Genomic DNA, 21,140 nt, shown 5'->3' with positions numbered 1-21,140 from the left:
TTGGGTAAGAGCAGGAACTTAAGCATTTACTAAAGAATGAGTAATACATTGTAAATCCATGCTTTACTTGACCTTGTGGCAATTTATGGGTGGAGATAAGCCACAAGATAAAGGCACAGGCAGGGGAGGCACTGCTGTAGGCAAGGGGTGCAGCAGGATGGGGTTGTTGGTTCTGAGCAACAGTAGAAAAACATCATTGATATGCAGGCACCCACAATGACAGTTTGAAGATTCAACAGAAATTACCTGCAATTAAAATTTCTTTCTGCTTCACATTTCTCTGCACATTCTTTTTCATTATTTGTATTGTAAACCTGTTTATTTCGAGTAAGTAGCCAAACACCATCTGTTCTTAAATAGTCATCCAGTATATCTCCTTTCACTACAAAGGGAGGAAAGAAATCAGACATTAAAAATGAGAATGCTGCAGTTAAGAATCTACAAGGCAACACAGGTTGGCAAAAGCTTAGCTAACAGAAAAGAAAATGTGATGTTAGTTACCTGGAAAGCACTGCAAATTATAAACTTAAAGAAGAATACAATATATATGAAAATGCAGCAGGAAATTTTTTACTCTGGCTGAAGTCCAAGTCCTTATAAACCTGGACATGACACATGATAATTGAACAGAATACTCAAATATATGTGAGCAAACCATTTTCTTCTTTTATATATGTAACTTTCCAGACTTGACCAGTACTAATCCAGAAGACATAAAGAATATTTTTAAGGCAGTTTTGTGGACCATCACCTCGGAGCAAGTGAGTTAGAGCTGATAACAATAAGCAAATAAAAATAACGTCATTAGCTGTTTCTTCTAACCCAGCACAATCACACAATGATACATTCCTGGTATTCTGACATATTAAATGCCTGGGCTATTAGAAAAGCATACAAACTGTACTGAGATGTTTTAAAAAGTAATTTGTAAAAGTCATTTAAGTGCCGTACAATGATATGCAATGTTAAAGTACTAGGAATATGATATCTGATTGAAATCTGATTGAAATTTATGCTACATATGGAATATTTATTAACAGAATTTGTAGATGAGCTTGAAATTCATATATTATCCTTAGTGGAACACCTGTCTTCTTTTGGAGTTGCAAAAAATAATTCTAGGCATATTCCTGGAAAAGTTGATCTAGTTATTGAAGATTAAATTTCTACTGCCCCCCGGAAAACAAGAGAGAACATTTTCTTGTTAGTGACAACAGAAAATGTGAAATTGCTGGAATATAAAGGAGCTTTTTCATTTTTAATTTTGTTTTAAATAATTAATTTTAAAACTTTAAAACTCCTATCATAGAGGATGAAAACCAGGAACACGGTGCCTGGCAATGCTTGGCAGTAAAATGGCTTTAGCATTTGATCCAAAGCCTGCTGAAACCAGAGAAAGCAGTCTCTCTAACTGCTATAGGTTTTGTAGCAGGCTTTTGGGATGCTTTCCAAAGGTGTCCCCATTTCTGGCCATGCGGTGTGTTTGCCTGGAGCCATTTGTTCCCCAAAGCTGTTGCTCTTCTGGTGTCTTTAATGAACACAACACTGGAGCAATCACAGCTCTTGTGGTTGTTCACAGCACAGTTGTTGTTCAACAGCAACTCTCTGGCCAGGAAGCCCCAAATCCATCATCGTCCAGGTAAGTGATGAAACAGGGATTCGAGGTCCCACCTTCATCAAATGGATCTTGCAAGCCCTTGATCCCCATGTCACCCAGGCAAGCGGAAGGCAAAGGACTCTTACCTGAGCTGAGCAAGAAAAGAAAGAGAAAGGCAGCTCTGCTAATCCCCATTTTGGCCCAGCTGGCAGGTGCTGGAAGTTGTGTGTGTCCGTGCACAAAGTTTTATTGACTTGCAGTGGAGTGAGGCAGCATCAAACAAACAAGGCAGGAGGATTAAGTTAATCATTCTCCCATGCTGTGACCCCCTTTGCCGTGGTGTGGCCATTGAACCAACCTTGAATTGGATGGATTACCAAATCGGACTCAATCATTTGTACTGGATGCTGGGAAATCTGAAGGTACTCTTTTGTTTTGTGGGGCATATTTGTGTTCTGAGATTGCTTGGCCTCACTTTGCTGAAGTAAAAGATGGGGATCATGGTGGTGGTAAAGTATGGAAACCTGGGCACAATCTAATTCTACAAGTCCTTTATATTCAGCTTTCAGTCCCAGCAGTATTTTCAGTCCCAGACTTGTACTGCTCTAGTTGGAACTGCTTCTGATTTACGCTTTTGTGGAAGCCAGTCCCCAAAACTAAACCCTGATAATGCTAACTTTGCATCAGAATTTCTTTCAACAATCTCCAGAGTCCTTCCTGGGGGAAAGAAGCTTCCTTCCTTCAGTTGTTTCCCATTTCTGGATTGTTTTTTATTCATTATTTGGGAGGCAGTGTTCACTTTGGTTCAGTGTATGATGTGCATTTGCCTTCCAGGCAAAGCTCCTGGTATCTCAGGTCTGCCCAGACCTCAGAGTGCATGCAGGGTGCGCCACACATTTCAGCAACACCACCTCCATCACACCCATGGGGCTCAGCTAAGGCAAGCCAGGCATCCCCAGTCAGAGTGCTCTCAGGAGTTTTAAACTGGTTTGCCTGGCAAGTGGGTATAGCCTTCAGCTGGAGTTGGTGGGGCACAGGAGAACAACAGTTAGGAGCAAGGTGAGAGTCCCACATATTCTCCTCTGTGCTGGGAGGATGATGGTTCTGGAAAGGCCACATACAACAACCACATCCCTGTGAGCAGTGATGACTAGACAGGTCACCTTGGGTAAAAGCATTGGTCAAATGGTACATGCCTCCAGGGTACAGGTGGGAAATACACCCTGGGTTGGTAGGGAGGCAGTGGGGAAGTAGCCTTTCTGCCTCAGCTCTGGGACACTGCAGAGGGCTCTCAGTAGGGAGCCAGTGTGTAGCCTGCAGTCAGGGTGGGCAGAAGTGATGCCAGTAGGAAAACTGGATGATTGGTCTTGGTAGCTGTTTTGTGGTCAGTTGTGTTCATGTACCATCATACCCACAGCTCATCCACATTCCTACCTCCACAGTTACTTTTTGAGCATATCATTCAACCTCCACCACACCTGGCAGAGGGATGGAACTCTGATGTTCCTACAAGGCACATCAACATCAGTCATCAGAGGAAAGAAATCAATTTTTTTTTCCCTAAGAACACTCATGGTGGAAGCAAACACCATTTATTTCTGCTTGGCCAGTCAGCAGGTCTGTCACCACATGCATAGGTAAATCTTGAGAACATTTACCTCATACATATGGATGTGCAAGAGACAGTCTGTCCTAATGGAAGCAGGAGTACATCACAGAGAGATTATGGAGACATGAATGGGAAGAAGCAGGATTAGGGGAACATTTGGAGTGAGGAGGGTGTGGAGGACCTGAAGATTTCCCAGTTTTATAAGGGAGAGAGGTGGGGACAGCAAGAGGTGCAGGAGGACATGATGAGCAGGCATATGAACTACACAGAGCCAAGCCTTTCTTGTTCCGCCACTGACAGCATTACTTGCTCTGCCCTCAGACAGCAAATGCCATAGACTATATAGGCAGAAGTCTGAAGCCACTCTAGATCTGCTAGTAAACAGCGTGGAAAATTCTTTTGGATCTCATATGAATCTTAGACTAATCAAAAGCAGAGATATTTTTATGCCCATTTTCTATTAGAAACAATGGGAGCCACACCTTTGCTCGTGAAAACTATGCTGTAATCCTACCTGATTTTGTTTGGGATTTTCTGCAGAATGTGCTGTCCTGGTAATGTCCAGAAGAGTGCAGCAAATGATACTTTTTTGACAAAGTGGGTGACATTAAACCCCCAGCATAAGCAAAGGCGTCAGATGCTTACATGAAACATTGGCAGAAGATGTTTGTCCATATGCTTGAAAAAATCCCAAGGGATTTATTATTTTGCTGCTCATATCACAGCTTGCAAGGAAATTTGCCTAATGCAAATATGCTTTTCTCTTTTCTCAATTCCCCCTTTTCCTTCCCACCACAATACAAGAGGCTTAAAGTTGATTGTTTTTAAGTCATGTAATATTAATAGATTCAAAAGCTTGATTGTCTTAAAGCAATATACCATGTAGGAAAGACAGCATGCAAGCGTGAAATACAGAGAAAAAAAACAGAATGGAAAGAGCAAGGGGAAAAAGCCAAATTATCATTATCACTGTAAGATAGATACTGGAAAACCTAATAAATGTTATGAGGTAGTGAAAAATAGAGGGACCTGTTTGGAACAAAAAAATCCCACAGATTTTGTAAGAGCATAATGCAGATTTCGTCTAAATTAGAAAAATGAGAAGGAGAAGAAACAGCATCCTTAAAAAGGAAAATAACTAAGGATAAAATGAATAAACAATTTTTGAGCTCGAACTAATGCTCTTAAATTAATTTGAAAAAATGTAGCTATAGAGCTGCATAGTAATGAAAACTAAAAGGAATTTGAATGTCAAGTGTCAAATTATAAAATACTTTCATTAGGCTTTCAGCTTGGAAAAAGTTTTACACATGCTTGCTCATCCTGCACCTTTGCTAAGGAACATCACACAGCTCTGCTGCACTGGCTTCGAGTGTGTATTTCCTTTAAGTGATGAACAGGAGACTTGTCAGTTAATCAAGGAGATACTTCCAGCCACTGATTCAGTAAATTCTGTCAGTGGAATATAAAAATTTCTACTGACTTCAGAGGGCTTTTAGGCAGGCCTTGTAAGATCCCCTGTACTCAGCACTGGTGAGGCTGCACTGTGTTTGGTTTTGGCTCCTCAGTACATGGCAGTCATTGAGGTGCTGGAGAGTGTCCAGAGACGGGCAACAGAGCTGGGGAAGGTTCTGGAGCCCAAGTCTGATGGGGAGCAGCTGAGGGAACTGGGGGTGTTTAGCCTGGAGAAAAGGAGGCTCAGAGGAATCCTTAGTGCTCTTTACAACTACCTGAAAGGAGGTTGTAGACAGGTGGGGGTCGGTCTCTTCTCCCAAGTAGCAAGTAACAGGGCAAGAGGAAAGGGCCTCAAGTTACACCAGGGGAGGTTTAGATTGGATATTAGGAAAAATTTCTTCACTGAAGGGGTGGCAAACCATTGGAACAGGCTGCCCAGGGAAGTGGTTGAGTCACCATCCCTGGAGGTATTTAAAAGAGGTGTAGATGTGGCACTTAGGGACATGGTTTAGTGGTGGACTTGGCAGTGTTAGGTTGAGGGTTGGACTTGATGATCACCTGAATCAGGTGAACTATTAGGGCACTGTTCAGATACAATGAGCACAGAGCAGAACATAGCTCCGTTCATCACCAACATGTGAAAGACATTTTTATACATTTCAGTACCTCATTTTTGGGGGTCTCCGTTACAGATCATTTGCTTATTCTCATGGATATTTACATTTTTTCCAGAGAATGCTACTGATGATGATGATTACTATTACTATCAGGTCATCTACTTGAAATCAGAGCCCAAGCACTAAGTCCTTGAGATATGTATGAGACTTTCTCAACCCTGAAGAGATTACTTTGGAAGCAGACAAGGAAGGGGTGAAGAAATAAAATGGTATGGCCAAGGCAGTAGCATGAGCAGAAACTCACACTGGCTGCGCCCACTTCAGAAATAGTTGCACATGAGCACTTGGCTTCACATGTAGCAACCTATTGCTTGTGTTTTTAACTAGTAAAGGGAGTGTCTGTGAGAAAGGACATGAGAAGAAGGCAAGAAACTAGTGCCTTCCCCACCTGGAGCAATGCATCTGCTTAACGTGTACCAGGAGCTCAGGACTGTTTCTGAGGCACCTGCATGTTAATGTTTGTCCCATTGACACTGTCACCTGGACAAAACACTGCAGCAAGTTTCCTATTTATAAAATATGGGCAACAAATATTTCATTGCCTGTCTGCTGTGAGGTTAGTAAATTCAGGCTTGTTTGGGAGTGGAAAGGAAAGGGTGGCATAAGTGCTAAGCATAATACTTTTACCAGGCCGTGAGGCAGGTATGGTTCAAAATCTACAGGCAATTATTGAAATGTTATAAATAATACTGGTTTGAGGCCTCATCTAAACACATGAAAAATCAAATCAAGCTCTGTGACAGAGTAACATCTTGCTCCTCCCAAGTTAAAGAACTGCAAATCAGACAGAACTTGCTGGGAAGGTGTATATGGGATGGGTCAGAGGAAAGGAGACAGAATAAAAAAGATTGGGTTGTTTTGGCTAGAGATTATATTACTAGAGGAATACACAAGAAGAACCTTCAAATGTAGACATAAATAGATGTCTATTATAACATATGTATGTATGTATATATGTGTGTGTGCATATATATATATAATGATTACTGCAAAGAAGAGTAGATAGTCTATTCACTGTAAGTGTGGAGGATAAGGCAAGCAGTATGGATTTAAATATACAAAAGAGATTTAAAATCAAGATTCAGAAAAATACCTCTTTCATGCAAAGGAGAGTGAAGCACTGGAATTTTGCCTGGGGAGGTTGTGAGATCTTCAGGACTGGAAGTTTTAGGAACAGGTTTGATAGATGCCTGACAGACATTTTGGGTCTGTATGTGTTCCTACACTATGATGGCTGAACTAGATAATCCTTTTTGTTGTCCTTTTCTTCTAATTCTGTGAATTAGATTTGTGACACCTAAACAATCCCTCAAGACAGCTGTACTGCAACTCTCCACAAGCACTGACAATAATCCTCCTCTTTTCTCTGCAGGATGGCTTTTGCACCTTCTGCTCCACTGATCTTCTCTCATAGCTCATAGACATGAAAAGAGGAAATGTTTCTAGGACCCCAGAGCTTTATGCACTCAAGTTCCTGCAGCCACTGCCCTCATTAACCACCTTGGTTATATCTACATGCCCTGCGTAGTTGGCAGGCTCCAGTTCAGTGCTGTAGGTCATCTCTTAGAGCACTTTGGTTTCCTTTGGGAAAAGTACAGCACCCTGAATCCTTCCCCCGGGAAGACTAATTGAGCAGAATAACTCTTTTCAGAGAAAGAAGAAAAATCTTTTCCAAACCACTCTGGGAACATTCAGAATTCTCCTTTCTCAAAGCTCTCCAGTATGAGCCTACAACAAACATAATTTCATTCAAGTGACAGCTCCCCCTGCCCCGGGGCACACCAAGCACAGTTGGTTTGCCCCTGCTTTTCACAACATAATTGCAACTTCTGGAGTTGCCTCACCTTGACAATTCAGTTGTTTTTAGCTGGAGTGCCCCCCAGCTATGTCGAGAAATACATGCAAGTCAGACTTGTTTAGGCCTGATCTCCTGGCCTCTGCCAGTTCTCCTGTAGCTACTGAGGGACAGTTTATGTCCTCCTGGCACCTGCCAAACTGGGGCTCTGGCTCCCACCCAGTGGCTGCTGTCCTGCCTCAGGCTTTCATCCACCCAGCCTCTCAGCATCAGCACCACAGGCGTTACCAGCACGCTCCCAGCACTGCTGAAAGCTCTTTACTTAGAATAGTCAGATAATAAATTATCAGATAATAATATGTTACAGAAAAACATCTTGACCTAAATGACCTTGCTAAATAAGAGACTATTATTCATTTTAGTCTGTACGACCTGCACACACATATTGGTATATAATTGAGACACACCTAAAGGACAGAGTACTCTGATGGAGCATACTCAGAGGAATTATGTTCTTGTTAAAAGTCATAAACAGTTGGTTCTCTAGGCCTAACTCCTTCCAAAATTCAAGGTCTCTATAGCTTGTTGCCTTTGAGGAAGGTTTGAGGCACAGGTCTAGAGCTCATTTCCTCCTGAAATTTTTTGTTCCCGTATTTTCTTCTCCTGCATGTGGATACAAACAACTAAATCTTTAATTTGAAATGTTCTGTGTACCCCCAAAGTGTGAATTTGTGCCTTTTGCTATAGCAATTGAAGGGCTGGAAAGAGGTCTTTAGAAGCCACCTAGTCCATCTCCCTTCCCTCAAACAGAACCGATTCTACCGTGTCCTTCCTGACTGCTGCTTGAACAACTACAGGTTAAAAACCTCCCAGGATGGCAACTCCACACCCTTTTCAGGAAAGCAGCCAACAATTCTCCTTACTGTTAAGGCTTTCCTGATGCCTAACCTGAAGCTTTTTGCTGTATTTTAGTTCTTTCATGTCTTACAGCATGTGAGAATTTAGCAAGGCATCAAGCAGAAGAGCAGTTTTGTGAAAAATAACCCAGTATAGTACAACCCTTAGTAGTTCCTAGTAGTTCCTCTATGTGGCTGGATTATCTTTACATAAAAAAACACTATGGCAGGCTTTTTTGAAATGTCTTCAGACAGCTGGACGCAATATTAAGTTTGAACAACATGCAGAGCACCGAGTAAAACACATATAACTAATACATATTAATTTGTATTCATGTAAATAATACATATTTGTTATATATTACTGATAAATTTCAGCCTTACTCAAGCAAGTAAGTGTATGACAGTAGTAGCTCAAAAAGCTGTCTGAGAACAAATACCTGAGCTGACATTATTGAGACACCAGCTGTGTCTCATAGCCCTCTACCGAGCCACAGTCTTATGGCCTTTCCGGTGCCACGTGGTCCCAGGCTCTGCTCCTCCAGTTGTGCTTCAGTTGTTCCAGCCAGGCTGCTCCTTATCCGAGTACAACTTGCACACAGGCAACGCAAGAAGGGCTGCATCCCTGCTGTTCCCCACTTCTCCTACAAGTGGTTCTCAAGCACATTCATTGTAGCTGTAGATAAAGCTAGGCCAGCTGGCACTCTGAGACGCTAGGTGATAAATGCCTTCTTGTCAGATGGTAAACCTTGGGCTAAGGGCTTTTCTCCAGAAATTCAGTATAGGGTGACTTCACGAGTGGCTCTCTCCTACACCTCCTGTGAAACATGCTCAGACAGGGCTGGAGACAGCGTAAGTACTGCTGGTTTGAATGTAGAGTATGACAGCTCCTGATGTCTGCAAAGTGTCTCTGCTCAGCGGCTGTGAGCGGGCTTTGCTGGAGAGCTGAGCCAGTCACCCCCCCAGTGCCAGCTGAACGAGACGGACACTTAATGTGCATCAGCTCTGACTCGCCACGCTCCCCGCGGGGGATCACTGCCTGGGGACAACCAAGGTGTGAGCAGGCATCAAACTGAAAAGTGGAAACCCTTTCCTGATGGCAAGGAGCATGGAGAAAACCATTTGGCTCCCTGAGGAGCTCCCCATGGGTCCATCAGGGCAGGGGCTGGCTGCCAGGGACCACCCCACCCCAGCCAGGAGCAGGCAGCTGGGGCACCGGGGGGCAGCCCCAGCCCTGGGCCATGGGCACCTCCCTGGGGATGGGGACAGGCCAAGGCTTGGCTGGGCCATGGGCCCGTGGGTGGGCCCGGCTGGGCAGGGCTGTGGCTGGGCAGAGCTGTGGGGAGCTGGAGACCAGCCCTGCTGCAGGTTGCTGGGGCAGGGGCTGACATTAGGTCCTGGGCCGTGGGGGACCTTCGGGGGGAAGGGGGGCGAGCAGGGACAGTCAAGCTGGTGGTACTGTCAGGGTCCTGACAGCTACAGGCCAGGAAACTGAGGTAACAGGAGCTTATTTCGCTGTCTTGCACCCATGCCATAACTAAGTCATCCCTCTCCTGTGCACAGCACAGTTCCTTTTGTTATAAACGCCATCTGGCCAGAGCAAGCCAGTTTAGTTTCATGGCTTTTAAATCCCTCCCCGCTCTCCCCATACCAAGCTGGCATCCGGCCTGGTGGGGAAGAGCTCAAGGTCAGAAACATTTCTGTGGAGAAAAACCTGCGAAAGCAGTTTCTTTCAGTGGAGAAACTGAAAGTTCATGACACTTGACTGCCTGTTATCTTTGCACCTGCAGATGCACAAGTGCAGCAATAATATGGACCTTTTTCCTTGATTTTTTTCCATGCTTACATCCACTGTGACTTTTCCTGTGTGGTGCAGGGCAGAGGGCTGGGCTGGCACGGGGAGCATCTTACGGCCCTCAGGAAAAACTTACTCATTTTGCGGAGACATTTCACTGACCGGAGATAATAACCTGCTATGACATCTATTAGTACAGGTTTTATTTGGTTTAAAGTATATGTCAAAACTGTACATAAGAACACAACAAGCTACACTGCTGAACAATATCTTACATGCACAACATATGGACTACTTAGCCCTACATTTGCCTTTTTCCTCCACATTTCTCAGGTAGTAGGTTAAAATTTACTTTTCTGTCTTAAACTGGGCTTCCCTTTGAGAGGAATCTTGTCCATCTGAGGGGAACCTTGCCCACCCAAACCTCTCCTTTCTCCTTGATAGTCGTGGCAGTGATCATCTGCATATGCTGCCACAGGTCTCTTGTCAGTGACTGAAATTCATTAGCATAAAATAAATACCAAACAAATGTGATAACTGCATACATTTAATTTAATGTAATGTCAGCAGTCAGCTCAGAACACAGGTAAGAGCTAACTTTGTCAAGTAAAATGAAGATATTATATTGTTTCTCTGGTTGTAACATTAAACATAAAATTATCTCAGATATCCTCAGCTCCTGGTCTCCGGCAAATCTGAAACTTAGTTTGTGTTGTTGGCAATTGGACTTTCTAGTAAACTAAAAAAACACCTGATTACTCTCTTTCCTGTAAAGGACATGTTTTTAGGAAATCACAAGAGCTGAAACTGTTCTATCTCTAAATCCACTCTAGAATATGTGCTTTTGGATAAAGTCCCTTAATAACAGTTTTATTTTCCTTGGAAACTAATTGACGTTGAATTCCTACAGGCAGAAGCTACTGGCCTTTATGTTAGGACATGCTGGCCAGCACATGCTGTAATGAACTATATTTATCCTCCTCCCTTTTCTGACGTGAGGTCATGCCATGTTTTTCCCTGGTGAGTTAGCAAACAGCTTCTCAGCACCATGATCCTCTGTCGTCTGTGCAGCTGTTGCCTAGGTTCCCCGCTGGCCTCTTCCCTGCCTCTGGAGTTTCATACAGTCAGGTTATGCAGATTTCCTTCTTGACACATTATGCTTTTTCCCTGGAGAAACAATACAATCTTTAGCTCTGCTGCTTCTTGGCTGGAAACACCAGGAGGAGGTATTTGTGTAAAAAAGGATCTAAATTGGCTGTCCGGGGTAAAAGGGAGGAGACACCTGTCTACCAAAAGGTAGGACAGTTGCAGAAAATGTCCATTTGGACAGTTACAGAAAATGTTGCTTTCCTCTTCCCTTGCAATCATGCCTCCACGTGAGGGAACAAACTCAGGGACAGAACACTCAGGCAATGATAAAGAAAGGAGGAGCTCTACAGTATGGCCCCTTAATTATCTCGAAAACTTGCAGATTTGGGGGCCTGCAAATGCCTTTTTAAGGTTTAGCCCTACATTTACAAATTAAATACATATTTAGGTACCCTGGGAAAGAGGCCTTGATGTTCAGAGACACTGTGCAAATTAAATTCCTATTCTGCACCTGGACTTCACATTAACAAAGAAAACAAACCCACTTGATCTAGTGAGCTAGAAATGGATTTAGCTGTCCATCTTGGTAATTCTTCCAGAAAGCATGTTAGCTTTAATCACCGTTTACACAGGGAGATAATCCATGTTTTATGTTTGAAAAATGTCTTTTCTTTCAACAACCTTACCTACTGCTAAAAAGAAGGGAGGACAGAGGGTTACTACTAAAGCAGCATCCAGGCTTTTGTTCACAGTCAAGGATATTTGGTATTGCTATGATAATATGCTTGGCAAATAGAGCGTGTAGCTGGATGGGAAAGCTACTTAAAATTCAGCGTCTCAGCTGTCAGCAGCTCAGCTGTGTGGCTTGTTCAACAAATCGTTCCTTGCACTGAGCAAAGACTGGGCTTTTTCACCCACTTTTAGGGGACCTCTTTTAGTGGTCAGAATAGTGATTTATCTGTGGGCATCTTAAGCAAAAAGTCTGTCCTGGATTTGGCTGGGATAGAGTTAATTTTCTTCTTAGTAGCTGGTACAGTACTGTGTTTTGGATTTAGTATAAGAATGATGTTGATACATGGGTGTTTTAGTTGTTGCTAAGTAGTGTTCACTCTAAGTCAAGGATTTTTCAGCAAGCAGGTGCACATAGAATCATAGAATCCTTTAGGCTGGAAAGGACCTTTAAGATCATCACATCCAACTGTTAGCCCAGGACTGCCAAGTCCACCACTAAGCCATGTCCCTAAGCACCGCATCTACGCATTTTTTAAACAATTCCAGGGGTGGTGATTCCACCACCTCCCTTGGCAGCCAGTTCCAATGCTTCACCACATTTTCAGTGAAGAAATTTTTCCTAACATGTAATCTAACACCACCCCTGGTACAACTTGAAGGCCATTTCCTCTTGTCCTGTTGCTTGTTACCTGGGAGAAAAGACCTACTCTCACCTGCCTACAACATCCTTCCAGGTACTTGTAGGCAGATATGAAATTCCCCCTCAGTCTCCTCCTTTCCAAGCTAAACAACCCCAGTTCTCTCAGCTGCCCTTCATAAAGTTTGGTCTCCAGACCCTTCACCAGCTTCATTGCCCTCTGGAAACACACCAGCACCTCAATGTCTTTCTTGTAGTGAGGGGCCCAAAACTGAACATAGTATTCAAGGTGTGACCTCACCAGTGCTGAGTACAGAGGGACGATCATACAAAGGGTTCACACACACTGTAAAAAGCATATTATTTACTTTTAAGCAAGTCTTCTTGTATAGGCTTACTGAAAATACTCAAATCTGATCTAGCTAACCGATTCCATTTTATAAATATGATCCTGGAATTACATCTCATATAGAAGTATTTCAACAGTGGTTTAAGTTCTTTTTTTTTCATTCATTTTCTAAGAAAAAAAGAATTTGTAACAGATTATTACTTTCTCCCTAATGGAAGTGATCTCACACACAGAACATCAAACTGCTGACTGGATTTAATCCAAAGTTTCCTGAACGAGAACATCTGGTTGAAAGACACTAATGCTAGAAAATCTATGTATAAGATCAAAACAGTATTTTGAACAATTTTGTGACTTACATACAATAGCTGCTATAAAGAATCAGTACAGTAATTTTAACAAAATTAAAAGCCACCAGCAACTTTTTAAAGTCATCATAAAAATATTTGCATGTTTCATGTTTAGAACCATGATAAACCAGTAAACTTGGTTCACAGGCAAGGGTGAGATTGACAATACAGCAATTCAATGAAATAATTAAAAACCTTGCTACTGATATTATAGTATCCTTACCTTTGCCATGGAGAAAGGGATTATTAGGAAGGTATAAAATATTTAATATATACTTGACATGGCAGATATTTCTGCCTCCTACAGAAGATTAAAAACTATAGTTATGCAGCCTATGCCTTCTAAACTAGCATAACAGAGAAATCTGTAGGCTATTATAATACAGTGCACTGTCCCTAAAGGCAAAATAGAATGAGAAAGTTTACATAAACACAAATAAGATTGGTAGTCTTAAATCAGTCTAGCTCTCTACTGAATTGTGTAAACTGATGCTAAAAACTGCCTGGGTAAGTAAATCATCCTGTGTCAAATTCTTCTGGTTTTCAAAGTAATTTTTGTTTATTTGAGTTGGGGTTTTCTCCTCCCTTTTTCTCTCTCTTATTTTATAGGATTTTCATATGAGAAGAAAAAAGGAACATATCTACACAATGGTAGTCTTTGTTATTTAGATTAACTCTTCTGGAAAAAAGGGCAAAGAAAATCAACACAGAAATAAATCAGATTTGTAAAAGACCTAGTTAGATGTTTCTATTACATACATGTAAGATTATTAAGCACAGCACAAGTGAAACCATAGACAATAAGTGCATAGTGATTAAGATGAAAGAGGGATTATATTTTTAGGGGATTGATATGGACCATTAATTTTGTAATGTCTTAATGCATTGAATTTGAAATCTTTGTAAGTCAAGTAATAGAGAAGTTTTAGCCTTGTGTCTTTATGAAACAATGAAGTCAAGATACTAGCAAAATTCACGTTGGACAACTGTTACTTTTCTAATAATATGAGTCATGAAAATACAGTATTAAATAAGATAGCCAGAGTCTACTGGCTATATCTTCTAATACATATTGCATATAAATATATGTATAAAGCGGATACTTTAATGATAAAACCTGCAAGTTTGGTTGCTCAGTTAGAAAATGAACTGTTGCGGTAATGTTCTCACATATCGTCTGCTTAGCTTTTGCCAAGATAATGGGCATGGTAACAACCGACAGGATTTTATTTTGTTACAAAATTTAGTCAATATTCATACCTGTCCTATGCCATTATTCTCTTTCTACTGTAGAAGTGTGCATTTATTATAATAAATCTAATAACATAAATACACATTTTTAGGAAACAGCTATTCAATTGCTCTTTTTCATCTGTAGAGAATATTCAGTGGGGGAAATGACGGGTGTTTGCTCAAAAGCTTTCTCAGCAATACTGAACCAGTAAAAGTAGCAAGTGAGGACATGGGATAAGAGACAGCAACATTTTAACTGACAACATCACACAGCCAAACTGGCTTTAGGACTGGAGTGAAACAGTGCTCTTCCTGCCATACATGTAATTGTAAACAATAAAGATTTTGTCACTGGAATTTACAAAACAGATGCTGAAGAGGAAAAATAAGTCAGGCTGGCCTTTGTATCTTTGTTGACTCTGCAGGGAAATGAACAAAATATGCATTTTTTAAAAAAGTAAATGAATGTGACCAAAGCACGGACAGTGAAGTTCACCACTGAAACAGTTTGACACTGTTCAGTTCAACACTGAAACCACAGAAACCGTAAAAATGGTTTCTGACTATTCTCTGCTCTCCAAGGAGAAGAGCAGAATGATGAAAGTGTTGTGCAATAGATATTTGAATCTAGTCCAGGGTGCTTGTTAGTTAAACACAGGGTGAAAATTATTCCTCAGGCTATGAATGCAGATGATTTTTTGGGTGTATTGAAATTTCTAGACAGGTTGTCAGTCTTTTTCTTAAAGATAGCCCTTCATTAATTATCAAAAAGAAAAGCAATGGTATTTATAACACATTCTGGGAGAAATGGTATTGTTTGGACACAGGGACAACCATGATGGAATGGGCTACTGAAGAATGAATGTGCTGGTGCAAACCAATACATTAAAGTATCTATACTGAGATCTGATGGTTCTTTAGTATTACAAGGCATGGCAAAGACTCAAATGCGTTAGAGCTGCTTTGCTTTCTTTTCCTCTGTTGCATGTCTTAAATTACCATGGAGCAGCCAAATGTATTTATGTATCTTAATAGCTAATGGGAAACCCCTTCATTAGCCTCACTGTGATAGAAATTCTTTCCAAATGGGGTAGAAGATTTCAGCTGGGGCTGGGACTTGTTTAAGCAAAGCGTCTGATACCACTTTAAGACTTCCTCGGGAATACTGTGGGGACTACAGCTGCCACTCCAGAAAGGACTGGGTCTCCTTCATAACCTGTGACTTGTCTGCCAGCCCCATCCACATGTCTCAAGAATCTGAGTATTCCTAAATAACTCTAACCATCTATTTCTGGGCGTACTACCTCTGATGTTTACACACTGAGACAAGGTGGGTACTAAGTATCTGATACCATTTTTACTTTGCACCGTAATTGGTTGGCAACGGCAGGGCTGAAGAGCACTTGCCTCAACCTGCCTGACAGAGAAGTTTTTGAGCTAGCCATTTCAGATGTTACTGCACCATGTGTAATCCCACGTCAAGACTCAATAGCAGTTCTGAATTTGCCATACGCAAAAATGAAGAAAAGGCCTCTTCCAATTCCACTAAACCACACCCTGGGGAAATCCTGCCTAATGTTGATTGTCATGTACAAGTAACTTCTAAAACAGACGGGTTCTTTGCTGACTCTTTTCTTCTGCCTGCATAGCATCTGGAAAGGAAAAAAATCCTCATGCTTGGCAACCACTGTGGTTGTTAGGTAAATTCCAGAGCATGGAGATTACCAGAGCCACATACTGCTATCTGAAAGGCATTCACAGCCCAAAGCCCACCTATGGAGAACCTCTGTCTCCCACAATTCAACTTGATGACCTATGGGAGGCCCTGAGAGAAAACTGGAAGTATGGCCATTAATAATGCAGGACGTCAATGAAAATGTTGAGAGCACAAAAGACCTAGAACAATAAAACCTCTACAAGAGCTAGAAATTGGTGTGAGATTCAGCTGCACAGAGAACGGGATGTTGTGGATAGGTGCTTCACTTGTTTTTATGGTAGAATGCACTGACATACAGAGAATAGTGAAAGAGGGAAACAAGCCATCAGTTTTCCTACTTATCAGAGTGTTTACAGTAATTTATAATGGATTATATTTAATCTTTATTCTTAAAATTTAATGTAAATTTAATGTAACATTTGGAATCTCATTTTTGAATAGGCATACTGCTCTCCAGGAGAGGGCAGTGCATTCCCAGGATCGGTTGGCTCCCATTGCTCTCTTAATTCAAGAAGTTTAACTAGAAACTCTGACGAAGACAGAAAGTTTCTTTGTCATGGCACAACCAAGACCTCAAGAGGTGTGTCTATATTAGACAAAACTGTTGGACAAGACAAACTAAAGGTTGTCCTCTGTCTCCCTGAAGACGAAAGTACGGAAATACGCTAGTGATAGTACATCAGTCATCACTACTGTGCAAAAAGGAAGCGCAGAAGTGGACTGAATATATCACCACAGCTGTACAAGGGGAAATAAATAGCATAACCTGAATTTTGGCTAGGGACAACTTCTCCCTATTTATTACACAGTTATCATAAATCTGTATGCTCTAAAGGCATAAAAGGCAGCTGGGAGCTAAGACTGGCCCTTTATTTTATGTCATTTCATTCTTCAACTCATTTCATTACTTTTCATATTTTTACAGGACCATGTGAGGGATATTTCTGCAAATGGCAGGTGATGAGTCAGAGTGCTTTTCTTCACTTACAGTCATCCCTGTCCTCCCTCTACCTGTCTCTGCCAGGTATGTGATTCACAAAAAGAGCTTTGAACTCTGCTCTGGAGTAAAAAGCAGGGTAGCCACATCAACAAGATACAGCAGCCAAAGTAATTAGCCTTAACAGCATCTGGTATAGACACTCCTGAGCTTGTCTGAGATAGTATGTTCATGTATTATATGTCATGCTTACTGAAATCCACAGAAGATACTGTCTCCTCTCCTGGGGTGGTGTAGCAGCACTAGTGCAGTACTCAACAGGAGTTAGTGAGTCCTCTGCAGCAGCTCAGGTGCTGACAGGAGCTTATCTGCAGCTTTTGTTGCACTGTATTGGAATCTGCACTGCAGGAGATCAGTGTAACAAAACTCATGGAAGGAAAAGGTGATTTCTTTTTCAAATGTCTAAGGGAGTTGATTTACCCATTCAAACTCATTGTCTCATAAACTTTACTTGCTCACACTCCTACAACCACATGCAATCAAGCACCTCTTGGCGCTGGACCTCTGGGCATCCAAGTGGTCTGCCCAGCATCATCAGCAGGGTACAAGGGATGCTGGCTCCTGAGTCCTCATCACATCTCTGGGGTTATTTTTGATTAACAATGGCTAACTAGCTTTTTTTCTATGTTTTACATCATTTAGGAGTCAAGAGCTGTAATGGGGTGATCCTTTTGTACAGCCTCTCTTCCTGATTGGTTAACAGAAAAAAAAAAAAAAAAAAAAAAAGGCAGAATGTGGTGTGCAGCCATGTTATTCAAGCACTAGAAAAGGAAGGACAAGGCACGGTGCATTCCTCTCAGCTCTTACATTCTAGATGGAGGAGAGAGCATATATCACCTGAGTAATAATCTCAAAACTGAACTACAAAGACTAACAGAGAATTTTTTATTTGCTTAGAGCCAAGCAGAAATTTGAAATACAGTCATAAACAATAAAACGGGAGATCAGTGAATATACTGACAGGACCAAAGAATCAGAAAACCAAACTTCTAAGAGCAATGTACTTTCTACAGGCTTGCAGTAAGGATAGAAAAAGATAAGCAGTCAGTGGGTTAGAATGAAGAACTTGCTACAGAGCTGAAGGACAAAGGAATTCATTGAGAGGGAAGGGTACTGGCTGTTTATATTAGGGAGGTAGTATTACATTAGGAATATGTAACAGTTCACTGTGTTAGCTGGAAATTGAAACTAGACCTTTCCTAAATTATTTTTAGTGCATTCGCTATCTCACCATCTACCCACGTTACAGTTAAATCCACTTTCTACAAGTTCCTTCAGAGTCTGAGACAAGTGCTAAAGATCAGTGTGTTTGGTAGGCAGGGGGATGCATCCTCCAAGGGGCTAACAATGACCATACCACAGTCTGTGTTCCCTCCTGCTTTCAGTAGTGCAATGTATTCTCTAGGTGGACAATCATAAACAATTAGGCACATAAATATATCTGCATAACCAAGACTAAGTTTGAGAACCTTTTCTATTGCAGTACTCAAAGGGAACATGAGCCACATTATTCTTTTTCAGATAATTTTATACCTTCCTCTTCCCCTTCATTGCAAATTTTGCTCCTGTGAACTTGAGGAAGGGCAGGGGTTTCTGTTTGTCTCTTTCATTTTATTAAGCTGTGGTTGCGCCTTGTGACATCTCCCTTGCCATGGCACACTCCCCAGTCCTAAGTCATCTGCCACTTTTGCCAGGTCTTTAGTGCAACCTGCCACAGTGCCAGGATCATACTTTCTCTTGCTGACTCAGAAGTGCACACAAAAGACTGCCTTCACCTCAGCAACTACATCTACAACCCATCTCAGAGGGTGATCTGCGTCCATGCCCAGAGGTGGATGCACTACTGACTCCCTGGGTAAATACATATAGTCTTGTCCTCGTCCCCTGCTCATCCCAATGCTGCAATGTTCGTGCAGTAGTCCTAGTCCTTCCAGTCTGACTGGTAATGATTTCAGTATCAGGATGTCCTTTGTCTGTTGAAGGGGGGACAAAGACTACGTCTATACTAGTAAACTAAACATAGCCAGAGCCTGGGCTTGCACACTGTCCCGTGATGGTGCAAGTTATTCAGTTGTTGGCACATTCCCTGGCATAGCTCTGGCCCATGCTGGCTAGCATGGTCTCACATAATGCTAAAACATAGTGTGGGGGCTGAGAGTCTGGGGACTTTCCCAGCGAGCAGTGTAACTGTCCATTTCATTCTTGATAAAACCTAGCAATGTCTGTAGAATCTTGACTACACTCTACAAATGTTCTGCATGGCCGAGTAACGCCTGGTGATGTAGTATTCCTCTTACTGACATTCACTAGAATATATATGCAACTGCAGAAAATATCCATTTTTTAAAAATTCACATTTGAACCAAACTATATCTTTCATAAGTAGAAGCTCACCATAAAATTAAAAATATTGTTAGAAATAGAGAAGACAACAGAGGAGTTAGTTATAATTTTTAGGTCCAAGGACCCATGAATGTATATGCATGTGAATTTGAGTAGGGATTCCTATCTAGCAATAGTTCTACTGAATTGCACAGTGAAGGCTGGATGGGACAGTGAAGGGAATGGTCTTCCTCTCACCAAGAATTTTGAAGAACTCAATTGATTTCTGTCTTGAATCACAAGTTACAAAATCGCCAACAGTTTCACAAAAAAACTTTTCACACACATAAAAAATTGTTGATCTAAAAAGTGTGATTTGAGATGGAACAGAAAATAAGAGATGAGCTGTCAGCAGATTTAAACAGAGATTTATGTGGGAAGAAGTAATGATACACTGGAAGGATTTTGGGGAAAATGACAGATAAGAAAGCTGAAAAGGACAAGAGTTAGTTAAATTAATCATATCACTCTTACCATTTCCATTTCAGTTTTCAGCTAAGGGCAGGCTTGCTAGCCATTATTGCTTTGCCATATAAAACACAGTCCAGGCTACTGATAAATGTCAAGCTCTTCAATTCTTCCACCTATTACTGTCTAAAGCACTTTAAAGGCTATTGCAGCTCTCTCAAATATTTATAAAGAGACAGTTTTGGAAAGCAGACAGCTACTTTGCCATACGTCTGAATTGCTGTTCCTCAATGTGTTTTTGAAGAGTAATGACAACTCTTAATATTTTTAAGGACAATTTAAAGGGACCCTCTTCATTGACATTTAGTCCACAACTTGAGTTTTGGAAAAAAATGACTAAAGGATCATTTTTAATGTTTGGACACATGATTTATCTTATCAAGCACATTCCCTTCTACTTTCAAGTACTGTAAAGCAACTGTGTGGCAAGCAAGAGCAACCGGCTAACATAAGACAAAAAAATGCAAACTAAACATACACATTTGGGAAATCCCTTCCTGTTCTGCTGTGACAATGTGGGATTACCAAGCTCAAGGCTTGGCATTTCTTTCCCGTGACAGACAGTAAAAGAAACTGTTCCATAGTAATCCAAGCCTCTCTCTCTCGATAGCACTCCTCTGAACTTGAAGACTGCATTGACATATAAGCATCTGTAATGAACAGCAGAAATCAGTCCCTTAATTTATGTGTTTAAATTTAAAAAACAATAATAACCTTCCATAACCTCCATGAAATAGGTAAAAATGAGTTAGAAAAATCATGCAGATTAGTAGGCAGTCACAGGAATGTCTGGAAATAAAGAACAGAAGGCATTTGTAAGGGTGTCTGGACCGACTTCATGCAACAGATGGTACTTGGTAGGAGCACTTGCATTTCAATTTCACTTCTGCATGCTGCTTGTTTTGTATTAGGGAAGCAAAACCTCACATGTGGCTCTAAAATTTCTTCAAATGTAATTTTTCATGGGTTTTATTTAGGAGATTAATGTTCAGGATTTAAAAAAAAAAATTGTTATCCTTTTATTTATTTCTTCTTCATCCTCATTTTCACTTCCCCCCCACCCTGCCAATACATGCAATAAGAGATGTGATGTCCAGTATTTTGATTTTTACATATATCTTTAGTTGTGTTCATTTCTGATATGTTCTTCTATTTACTTACATATAAAAGGAGAACTAGAACTCTCTACTTTGTCAGTCAGCAGACTTAAAACATACAGTGTTAGTTCCCTTGGGATCAAAAGGCCCTACTTTCTACCCATGACTAAGGAAATTTTGAAGCATGCCCACAAGATCAAGAAATAATCAATAGTACTGAGCAGAGTTTTAGCAGAACTTTTTACAACAAAAATGACCTTTTTTT

General features: G+C 41.2%; 1 protein-coding gene across 1 annotated transcript in view; it reads right to left on the bottom strand.

The window, feature by feature from the left end:
• LOC308065069 (plasminogen-like) overlaps window positions 1–16,375 on the bottom strand; it is a 54,703-nt gene extending 38,328 nt beyond the window's left edge. The window contains exon 1 of the mRNA XM_080390588.1: window positions 247–16,375. Within this exon, the coding sequence (XP_080246714.1) occupies window positions 247–410 (164 nt within the window). The 5' untranslated portion in view covers window positions 411–16,375. The remainder of the gene's footprint in view (window positions 1–246) is intronic.
• Window positions 16,376–21,140: the final 4,765 nt, after the last annotated feature.

This window comes from Falco punctatus, assembly GCF_963210335.1.
Source record: "Falco punctatus genome assembly, chromosome: 5".
NCBI classification, from domain to species: domain Eukaryota; kingdom Metazoa; phylum Chordata; class Aves; order Falconiformes; family Falconidae; genus Falco; species Falco punctatus.
Note: the sequence above shows the minus strand (reverse complement) of the source record. Positions and strands in the feature narration are given on the sequence as shown.